Consider the following 11,399-nt stretch of genomic DNA (forward strand, 5'->3'; position numbering starts at 1 on the left):
AGAGAAGCCTGTCAATCTTCAGTCTGGAAGGAACCACGCAGCTGTTTATGTGCATCTCGACTTTTGCAAGTGGCTCTTAGTGAGACATGCCCTGCTATTTCAACAGTCACTGTGTCTATAATTTAACATCTTTTAGAAATATCCTAGAACAATGTCACTCAAGGGTTCTTTCCTGGCAGGGCTATAGCTACAAAATAGCCCTGATAATCAGTGATGGAAGAACAATGGTTTGATGTAAAGAAGCAGCTACGAATTAACAGCAGGCACGAACCAACGTGCTCCCAATGGAAACATGGAAAGCCCTGGGTCGGAGGGGAGGTAAATACAAAGTAGTAATTAAGGAGCACGACCTCTCGGTTTGAACGCTGGCTGGGTGACCTTGGGCACATCCCTTCCTCTATCTGTGCCTCCATCTCCCCACCTGTAAAATGGGAATAATAATAGTGCCCACCTTGCATGGTTGCTATGAATACTGAATGAGTTCACACATACGAAATGTTTATAACGGTGCTTGGTATTTCACAGGTAGGTGCCAAATACATTTCAGCTAGTATCATTAACAGGGGTGGCTTTAAGATTCCCCCAATATTCATAATGCTACTAGGTTAGGATGCTGCAGGGGGAGGCGGGAAGGAGGGCACAAAAGCTGGCAAGTGGCCGTGCGATGGCTGCTGCTAACAACAGGCCCCAAGCCATTACAGCTGCGGACTGATGCGTTCTGACGGCATCCCCCCAGGTTGACATTTAAGCCTGCAGGGAAACTAGTCCTGAAAAATGCAAGTTCCGAATTCTCTGAGGTTTTCCAGTACATCCTGTGCATGAAATGAGACGGATCTGATGTTCTTCCGAAGTGGTAATAAGGGTCACAGCGAGGGCAAGACCGGGTGTGTTACAAGAGCAGGAAGCACACAGTCTGCCTCCTGCTCCTGGTCTCCGGAAGGTGAACAAGGCAGATGAAATGTGGGGCACGGAAAGTAGGGAGGGCACAGAAATGGGATGACATTGTACCGATCGTTCTTCTTGCTCTCCCTTAAACGAAAGCTGTTGCATCTTCCAAGGAAGACAGCACCAAACATTATGGCCACTGAGGCATCTCCACCTGCATGGCCTGCTTCCCCGCTGTCACACCTCAGTGGCAGTCACTTCCACCTGGAAGTCCCGTCCAGCCTTCAAGCATCAGCTTACACACCATCGGCCCCTGAAGCCGTGGTTGAGTCCTCTCAGACACAGTACCAGTGTATGCCTGAGCCACCCCATCTCCTCCACCACCTGGCAACCACCAGGCCTCCCTACCCTTCCTCCAACACACCGAGCCACACCGTTCCCTCCGCCTGGACTGCTCTTCCAGTCCCCATCACCTGTTTGGTTCCTTGTCATCACTCAGGTCTCAGCTTTAATAGCGTCTCCTCAGGGAGGCCCCACCCTGTCCCCGTCACTCCTCCCACCCCCTTCAGCCTTATCTGCGCACCTGCTTTCCTCCCTCTTTGACACTGTACACAACTCATCTTCAGTTGTGGCTTGCCTGCTTTTCTTCTGCATCTGACACCAAGCGGTAGCTCCACAGGGGTAGCGACAGTATCTGTCTCAGTCACCGCTGCCAACCTTGCCCTAGTGCCTGGCACATCTGGGGTGTTCCACATTTATTTTCTCAGTGAATGCATGAGCACACCCTTCCTGTGGTTCTTATCCCATTTCTCTTGTGTCACAATGATCTGAGTGCATGTCTTGTCACCCCTCATATACCTGGGCAGACTTCTTAATGGTGAGATACGCACTTGTTATGATCAAAGGCACCAGGTGCTGGGTGCCTGCTATGTGCCAGACACTGGGCTAACTGCTCTGTATGAACCATCTCATTTCACCCATCAAGTTGTTGTTAATAACCCTGCCCCTTTTATAGGTGGGGAAATGGGATCCCTGGGGAGAGGGGAGGGGGAAGGGTAGATAATTAATCGGCACCACTGTCAATGGTAGAACCCCGACTGAGTCAAGTAGTAACAGACTGTGGGTCACCGGTCCACACTTTGGAGCTGGGCAGTGGGCACTCCACACATGCCTGTTGGACAGACACGTAACTTGACTTTAATTCACTCTTCAAAGAGGGTCTTTCTGGCACTGTCCCAAAAGGAGCCAGCTGGATCGTACGGTTTTTCTGCCCCTCACCAGGCCAGCCCAGCCCAGCCCAGGAAAGCTTGGGACCCACAAGACAGAAGCACATGACAATAATGGTGCATCCCCCACCCAAAGGGCCACCCCTGTGGCTCTGGGCTCGAGTGTCACAGCAGGAATAGCACTGCACACTTGACAGCCTGCACACTTGACATTTCTACGTCCTGCCTGTTTGATAACACGCAACTGCCCACTTGGCAAATAAATCTGGGGAGAGCACGAGTTGTGAATTCACTTTCTGAAGACTTAACCCGCTCCCCCTTTACAGATTTCTCTTGACATTTTGTACTATGTTGAGAGCCAACAGTGCTCTCAACTAAGTGAGACCCAGGATGCACGGAAGACCTGGTTCATGCTGGGCAGCACGAAGGTCACGTACAGCCGTGCAGGCTGCACAACTCCAGGTGGTGCCGTTCCCAGTAAGCACACAGTGAAGGGCGCCTCCTGAAGTCGTGTGGTGTGTCGGCCCTGCGAGGAAGTTTCCAACCCACTTCTCTGCTAGTGGCAAAATCAAAAGAACTGTCCCACCCTTGGCCCCTGAAAAGAGTCCTCTGCTTGCCCAAAAGGTCAGCAGCCTGTCAAACACAACTGTCATTCAACCCGGCGGCTGTGCATCTGTAACACTCCATCTGGGTGTCTGGGGGCAAACTCCTACCCAACTGTGGTTTTCAGTGTCCACCGGTTCAAAAGAAAATCCAAATTCCTTAATCTGGCATTCAAGACCCTACACAATCTGAGCTTATAGAATCATTTTCTACAATCCCTGCAACAATTCCAAGACATAGTGTGGGGTGTGTTCTGCCCTGAGTCCAGTTATAGCACACAAATTGTCTATTATAAAGGTCAGCAAACTACAGGGCCAAATCCACTGCCTGATTTGTAAATGAAGTGTTATGGAACACAGCCAGGCCCACTCATTAATGTCCTTACCGCCTATTACTTCTGCACTGGAATGACAGAACTGACTAGTTGCAACAGAGGCAACGCCCACAAGGCTGAAATATTTACTATCTGCCCCTTCACAGGTGAAGTGTGACAACCTCTGCTCTGCCAGCCTAGTTCATGTGTTTCAAGTGGGAATGACCCTTTTCCCGGTTTCAGGATGGTCAACCAACCCACAAGGTCCTAGCACCATTTCCTCCAAGCAAAAGTGACTGGGTCACGTGCCTGGCACATTTATACCAAGCCAGGGCAGTGAGAGCCTTTCCTGGTGTTTTTGCTGCCACTAAGAATGAAGCAGAGAAGAAAGAAGCTTACGAGTCAGGCCAATAGCAGAGAAACAGAAAGAAAACGAGAGCAATGCACGCACACACACCCACGATTGCATGTAAGCCCCTGGACCAAGCTATACCTGAAGCTATTTCGCCTGGATTTTTTTCCATTAAAAAACTATGCAGGACTGTCATATGGGTGTGCAGGGAGTGAATGCACAGCCTTAGGGGGCGACTGGACTTGTGTACCCGCCTTGCCTCCTGTGCTAGATTTTAAGTCCCCTGAGCATAGAAACAGGACTCCGTCAAGCCTGTGTGTCCCACAGTGCCTGCAGGACGCACTCAAGAAATAACTACCAAAGAAACTACGACTGACTTTTCGATTGGATGACTGGCACTTTCAGGATTCACTGTCTGCCTGTAGGTTAGTCAGCAATTACATTTTGGAGTAAGACAGATGAAGACCCTGCCCTCACAGAGCCAGCGTTCTTCAGAGCGTGGCTTTCACGAAAGGACACCAGGTGGGCTGAGCCAGCCTCCACCCCATTCTCCGCACCGGACAATGGGACTGAGCTCTTGATGAGTGAGTTGATTTCACCCAACATTTCAACTCTGCTCACACCTGCAGGATTCAGGCTACAACCTGGGAATAACGGAAGAGTACCGTACTATCGCCTTTAATCGGTCTAAAGGATCCCTATCAATACCTAATAAGGGTAGAAATGAGTCCTTACTACTGCGATAAGCAGGGTATGTGCATGCCTCCTTACTCTTAATAACAGCCCTACAAAGTAAGTCCTGTGACTCTTCCCACTTTACAGATGAGGAAACCGAGGCAAAAACAGGGTAAAAAGACTCTCATTTAGGATTGCCAACCAGATGTCAAGCATTCCTGAGTCCCTCTCCATATACTAGTTCCTGCCATCACCACAACAACCCTATGAGATAAATACTGTTATTTTCAACATTACCATTTCACACATGGGAAAGTCAAGGCACTGAGAGCTCAGGCAACTTGCTCAAGATCACAGAACTAGGAAAAAGTAGAAGAAACAGGATATCAACTCACAGAGCCTGACACAGAACCATTTTGTTACAGAAACATTTGACACTTGCTTCTAAAGAAGAGAAACAAGAGGAAGGACTGAGGCATGACTCCCGATGTGGAGGGAAAGGTTGGGCACCACAGTCCTCTGGAATCTCGGCCCAAGGATTTAGCGAATTCAGCACTGGGTCCCCCCTGTGGGTCCAGTCGCAGGCCCTGGCACTGCCTCTCTCCTCGCTGGGCCTCCCCCTCTGCATCATGAGAAGTTGCTCTCGATTATTCCCAGACCCTCGAGGCTCAACCCAGACTCTCTGTCCATATTCCTCTCCCAGCCACAGAGAGGTGGACCAGACACATGGCTGAAAAGCTTCAAAACTGTGTTCCCAAAATATCTGAGTGACTGGCAGATGGAGATGTTGTATGCAGGCGCGGGAGGAGAACGAATTGGAAATAAAATGAAAGATGCCAAAAAGAACATAAACAGCGTTGGAGGACAGGATGGAGCCTGGAGGTGCTTTTCGGCTTCTCTATTTCTGAAGCTCGTGGTCAGACCAGCTAAGATGCACTTGTTTGTTCATTCCCTCTACCCAGCCATGCAACACTTACTCAGCGTTCACTCTGCGCCAAGCACCGGGCCGGGTGCTAGGCCAAGCTGTCACGCTGAGTCGGAGGGACACCTTTGGAAGCTGGATATCCCTTGAAGACTGTAGATGCCCGCAGATCTCTTTTTCCTCTTGGAAGGACACTCAATGTGATTACAAGTGCCCACATGTTTAGCATCACACAGTTCACATCTCAGAAAATGTGAAACTAGCTGAACAAAAGTCCCACCACCAGCTGGTCTCACCAGCTTGCCAAATGAAATGAGAGGCAGAGAGCATGTCCCCATCAACAGCAAAGAAGTCCACGGGCACTCTGCCTTTCCCGCCTTCATACGCTGAATCCTCCTTCCCTTGGCCCAACCCCCTCTCAGAAACTGGCCTTGAGATTGCTCTCCAGGCAGTTCAGAGCAGTGTTACTTACAGCCAGGGAGGAGTCTGGGCAGGAAAAGGTCCCAGAATTTCAACTTCATCCTCACTCGACTGGCAACAGCTGGACTCATAGCACTTCTGACAGCAGTGCCGGCAAGTCCATCTGCACAGCAGCAGATCGGAGATTCTAGAAAGAAAACCCTGAGGCCATTGGGGGAGGTGGGTGGGGGAGGGGGTTAGAGGGTCACACGGGGAGGGTGGAGAGGAGGAAAAGGAAAAACACCCGAATTACAAGCAGCCCATCCCTGGTGAGAAATGACATTCAGGAGGTCTGTCTCTGCTGTCAACACTTGGAACAAAATGTTTTCCATTTCTATTTACCAACTGCAGGCACAAAGATGGCAAACACCAACTCTCCGGAGCCATTAATAGCGAGCAAAGCGTTTGCAGGTAGTTTCTTTTGTAGTTTATGGAAACGTCTTTCCTGACATGTGGGCGGTATACCCAACACGGCGAGGGCTATACAACATGTTCCCGAAACACAATGAATATTAGTCTGTCTTCTTGAAAGCAAAGCAAAAATAGTTTTTTTTTTTTAAAAAAAAAAGATAATCGCAGTGATGAGAAAGGAAACAGAGATAATCAAATGAAATAAGTAGGGGGTGGGGAGGGAAACCTACCTTGTGGACTAGTAGTATCTTTTCCCTGGGATCGCCCTGCCATAGAAATTCATCGAAACCGTGCCCTTATCAACATCCGGTTACTGTTTAATATTCAATATTCCCCAGAGCCTCACAAAAGACTCCAAAAGAAAAGCAAGCGTTTTTTTATTAGAAGCCAGACCAAATGAATCACTGAATTAACCCACCTCGTTTAAAGGTTCCAACTGCCCTTTTAGAGATCCAAGATGAAGCCACGGGGTGGAGGGGGGGGGGTGACAAAAAGAGAGAGACAAAACCAGTTTAGCAATATTCCAGCAACTCAAAAAAGAAAAAAAAAAAAAAAAAGCCCTGGATCTTTCCACTTACCATCCTGGGAAGGGAGCTGACTTCCTAACAAGGTGTTGCTATCCCCAGAGCTGCTGGTAGCCTCCTGGCTAACCAATACCAAATAAAGGGAAACTTTAGCATTTCGGTTTGAGTTGCACCGTATGCTGTTATGAATCAGAGCGGGTGGATAGATAGTCATGCTATCCAATGCAGCCACACTTTAGAAGAGCAAACCTTCCTATACAGAAATAGCCCTGAAGCCAACCCAAAAGGACATGATTAGCTAACATGCAGGCGGGCACAGAGTGGATGTGACTTGGCTCCCCCGCCCTCCTGGAGGCACTACCTTCCAAGTCTGCTCCAATGGAGATGGTGGGGAGCTTCATATGACCACCCACAAACAGAGGGAGCCAAAAAGGAAACCATAATCTGGTCCTTGGAGGAGGGACAGGCTGCCTCCTTTCTTTGGCCCCACCCTACATCTCATTTTCTCACAGGTTCCCAAGACACAGGATCCTTCCCCTTTCCCAAGGAAGAGTCTTGATGGCTTTCCAAATGGGCCAGGTAAACCAGGTAGGTTAGGAGAAGTCCTGTATCCTAGCCTGGGACATATCCCAGAGATGAACTCAGGTGGGACTTGAACTCAGAACTCTGAGGGAGGAAGTTAGTTGTCTTTTTCAATTCTCTTGCAAGGAAGAGAAAGACTCAATTTGGTACCATTCTATGTTAATATCTTTCTCATACGTGCAAATCTCCCCCCCTCCCCGCCCCCCCCAGACAGAAGACTCCCAGCTCAGAGCCAGGCAGAGAGCCCTTTACAGCTAGAAGCTAAGAACGTAGCATTACTCTCATTGTGTTTCTTTTTTCAGTTGCCTTCTGTTTATATCAAGGGATCTTGGTTTTCTAATATGGTATTGACATAAAGTTTGCCTTTCATATGAGTTTTTAAAGTAAAAAAGGGGGAGAGTTCATTTATAGAAAAATTAAGTAAAAAACCGTACAGATGGTACATAGCTCATGAAAAATTCACAGTCCTTGAAGTGGTAAGGATGTAGCTGCACCTTGGGGAACAGGTCTTGGGCATTAGCCACAAACTCTTCCAAAGCGAAACTCAAACCAGAACAATACCTGCTTGTGGGTGGGGTGGGGGTGGGGAGGGCATACAGAGAGCTGAGTAGAGAAGTGCCAGTCCCGGCCTCACCACTAGCCGATCACATGACTTGGGCAAGTCGTGGGGCCACTCCGAGCCTCAGTTACCTCTTTTCTTTCATGGAAACACTAAGTAAGCTAGGGCACTGACTATGAAGATGCTTGTGTGCTGCCCAGCTGCAAAATCCCTGCCCCCTTTCGGTGGCGTATGAGAACAGGTGGTTTGTCGAGACCAGTCGGAACGTACCAGGCACCAGGGACTGTCCTGGTCACCACAGCAGCGAGCAAAGCAGCGAAAACCTATGTCCTCGTGGCGCTTACACGAGCCAGTGCTTTAAAATGCTTCCGATAAAGTGCAAGGATAAAGTGATGCTTTTTCACAATTCTTGCCCATTATCTTCATTTAGGGAAGCGTTTTCTCCATATGTGGTGATCAAAAGAGAATCATTTATAAAACCATGAGGAGCAGAGATAAAGCCACCTCAGGGTCTCTGCAAAGGAACAACCATCCAGCCTCCTCCAGACCCAGGTGCAAGATAAGTGTGTCAGGGAGCAAAGAGAAACCAAGGAAGATGAAGAAAGAGGCAAGAGAAGATGCTCTGATGCTACCAGGCATGCTTGGCGAGCCTTTCCTCACACTGGTTCCACTGGGTTCATATATTTGACCCAATGGAGACCTGACTCAGCCAGAAAGAAACAGGATGAAAGCAAGCCCCGGCATTCGGCAACAAGGTTGACGAATCCAGCCTGCGGCCTGTTTTTGTGCAGCACTCAGCTGAGAATGGTTTGTACACCTTTAAATGTTTGAAAAAAAGTCAAAAGATGAATACTTCTTGATTCATGCAAAGTATATGAAATTCAAATTTCAGCATCCACAAATAAAGTTTTATTGGAACACAACCACGCCCATTCATTTACTATCATCTATGGCTGTTCAGCACCATAGAGTAGAAGAGTTGAGACACAGACCTTGCAATGCGCAAAGAAAAAAATATTTACTCTGGCCCTTTACAGAAAAAGTTTAACAACTTGTTCTAGAAGTTAAGCCAACATCACCAGGTCTTCCACATACTCGATGCTTAACAAATACCCCACTGATCCCCACAATCCCCCCTTTTAGATCTCACCTCGACCCCTGAAGCAGCTGTGTGGCCTTGCACAAATCATTTGATTTCCCTGTGCTGAAGGTGGTCATTAAGAACTGTGAAAGCCTGTTCAAATGTCCTTCATGTCTCACTAGGTCGTGCACTCTGAGGGGCACGGCCTGCGCTGTTTTCATAACTGTGCTCCCAGAGCCCACATATTGTAAGTGCCTACCCAGCTGTTTGTTGAGTGACTGACTACTGAATAGTCCCCCTAACAATATCCAGGACACAGTGGCTGTAAATGTGACCTTCAATGAACTTGAAGAGATGACCTAGGGATTTCATGAAAAGGAAGCCAGTGGAGCTAATCTAAGTCAGGAGAGGGATGAGGATGCTAGCCAGGTGACAGAGCGCTGAGTTTCTGGCCAACTGAAAAGTCTGAGGACCCAATGAGGGAATTGTGAGCCAGAGGGAAACTAGGGGACCAGCAGCCCCCCAACTGTGGCCGAGGAGATGAGAACTGAGCCCAGATGCACCTTGAATGTAGGAGCCTGTAGGCTTCTCTGCCAGGCTCAAAGGAGCCAGTCCCAGAAGCAAGCAGCTCAAAGGGTCTGACTGCATGACCTTGGCGGTGACCTGTCACCACTTCCAGCCTTGTATTAAGGAAAGGTCTCTTAGTCAAGCAGATTCCCTGCCCACAAAAAGAAAATCATGCTTGGAAATTATTTCAGCCCGATGACTATTGGGGGAGTTTCCCCAAAATGATGGGGGTCCACAACTCCCAACCACAATGCAATGGCCTAAAGTAATCGACTACCCTACCACCACTGCCAGCACCACCACCAGCACGTCTCTGTTGTTTCCCCCACCCCTCAGCACCCTGTGCCCGGGAGAGACGACGACCTGGTCCCTCCTGGCCAGAACAGCTGCCTCAGGCTCCCCCCGCCGGCCAATCAGCCCCAGCCGTCACCAAGGCAACCACAGCTGGCTGGCCGCGCCGCTGGCCTGCCCCGAACAGCCCTCGCCGCGGCCCCTCCCCTGGGGTGGGGTGCAAAGAGAGAGGGAGGGGGTGGGGGACTGGGGAGAAAAGTCCGCCTAATCCCCCATTCCCTCCCCAGGAGACGAAGGCGTGAGTGCAGAGTCCGCAGGGAACCCTTCATTCCAGGGGTGTGGGGGGCTTCCCCAGCCTCTTCTGGGGTACACAGGTTGGTGAGCTCGGGCACCCTTTTTCCGAGGCAAGTTTGTGGGAGCCCCGCTGCGTGCCCTCCCATACGCGCGCTCACGGTTGAAGGGGGCACGGCCCCTCCACCCACACCGCCGACCTGGCCCCCCAGCCTTAGCCCTACCTGGATGTACGCCATTTTCGCCCGTGCGACTCACTCCGGCCCGGGCATGGCGCCGCCACGGCCACTTTGCCCTCGCCAAAGGGAGAGGGGGGAGAAAGCAAAGGGGGAAAGGAAGAAAAGGCGGCCGGTGGCCCCAGACGTGACTGGCGTGGCTGATGAGCGGCGCCCGCCCCTCCGCCGGCCGCCCCGTCCTTGCCTTTCCCTGCGTTTCGGCTCCGGGAGTCGGGGCCACCTCCAGGCTGGGGGAGCTGAGGTGCCCAGGTCCCCTGCCTCGGCCTCCCTCGCTGTCCCGCGCTCCCCCCGGAGTCGTTCCCCAGGCTGGAATGAAGCCAGGGCGCCTGAGGAGGGAGCTGGGGGCAGCCGCGGGGACTGCAACGACCCCGGCGCAGGCGGGGCTGGAGACGCTGGGGCCGGTGCGCGCGAGGGGCGGGGGAGGGGAGGGGGATGGAGAAGCGGGTGGGAGAGGGCGGTGCACGGGTCAGCCCATCCGGTCGGCGCCAGGACTGGCACCTACCGAGAGCAGAGCCTCCTGGGTGGCCGTGAAACCGAGGGGGTGCGATACAGCCCGCCACAGAGTCTGGAGCTGGGAAGGTCCTCCCCAATCCAGCCCTCTCTCAAACCAGCTTGGAAAAACTTTATTCCCGCCCCATCCGACGCGCCTAGAACTGTTGCAGTGCGGAACGCAGAGGCCAAATGAATGAGAGCCCCGGGTTAAGGTGGGGCACAGAGCACCCCAAGGAAGATACGGCCTGGGACGCAGGGGGCTCGCGGAAAGAGCGAAGCTCCCCTTTACCCTAACCTGGTCGAGTTGCACCCTTGGCGCAACAGGTTTGGCGCGGGGCGGCTGGGCAGCGCCACCCAGCGTCGTGCCCAGAGTCGTGAGCGCCTCTGCTTGCTCGAAGCTCCGCGCCACCTAGCGCGCCCCCCAGGGCGTGTCCACCTGGCAGCTTCCCGACCAGGCTGGTACGCCCTGGGCCCGGAAGCCTCCCCGAAGATGGCCCTCCCACTCCAAGGCCGTAGAGCTGGGGGCTGGCCCTCCACTGAGGGATCCGAGGTGGAACATCGCCCTCCGCCGGCTCTCTTTTTAAATGCCCAGCCATCTGCAGTTGCCTGTCACGAGTTTATCAATCTTTTAACCTCCCAGCGCCTCTGTCTTTTCATGGGTAAAAAATAGCATAAAATCTCTGCCCTGCCTATCCTTCAGGGCCATTTTGTGGGAATAAATGAGGAAATGAATGTGGAAGTAATAAAAGATATGCTACACGTGTTTATATATTTTGTGTAAAAATCTGGCGTACATATACATTGTGAGTGTGATATATCTCATTTGGAGCACATGGCAGGTAACACATGCTGAGCTCTTATAATTCGGCAGGCACTGTGCACAACACCCACAAGCATATTTCGTGTCATCCTTCTTGCTCACTCCTATGC

General features: G+C 51.3%; 1 protein-coding gene across 7 annotated transcripts in view; it reads right to left on the reverse strand.

Annotated features, from left to right (window-relative positions):
• SYT17 (synaptotagmin 17) overlaps positions 1-10,535 on the reverse strand; it is a 70,563-nt gene extending 60,028 nt beyond the window's left edge. The window contains exons 1-3 of one of the 7 annotated variants that reach the window (XM_045204601.3): positions 10,480-10,535; positions 6,265-6,287; positions 5,449-5,597 (exon numbers count right to left, since the gene is read on the reverse strand). Coding sequence is in view for 2 of the 7 variants with exons in the window: in XM_024571513.3 (XP_024427281.2) it covers positions 5,449-5,597; positions 6,265-6,282; positions 9,966-9,980 (182 nt within the window). In the remaining 5 variants the exon portion in view is untranslated. Of the gene's footprint in view, positions 1-5,448; positions 5,598-6,264; positions 6,288-9,965; positions 10,390-10,479 lie in introns of those variants that run through there. The other 6 variants (XM_045204600.2, XM_024571513.3, XM_045204597.2 and 3 more) reach the window with 6 other exon arrangements.
• Positions 10,536-11,399: the final 864 nt, after the last annotated feature.

This window comes from Desmodus rotundus, chromosome 1 (assembly GCF_022682495.2).
Source record: "Desmodus rotundus isolate HL8 chromosome 1, HLdesRot8A.1, whole genome shotgun sequence".
Taxonomy (NCBI): Eukaryota; Metazoa; Chordata; class Mammalia; order Chiroptera; family Phyllostomidae; genus Desmodus; species Desmodus rotundus.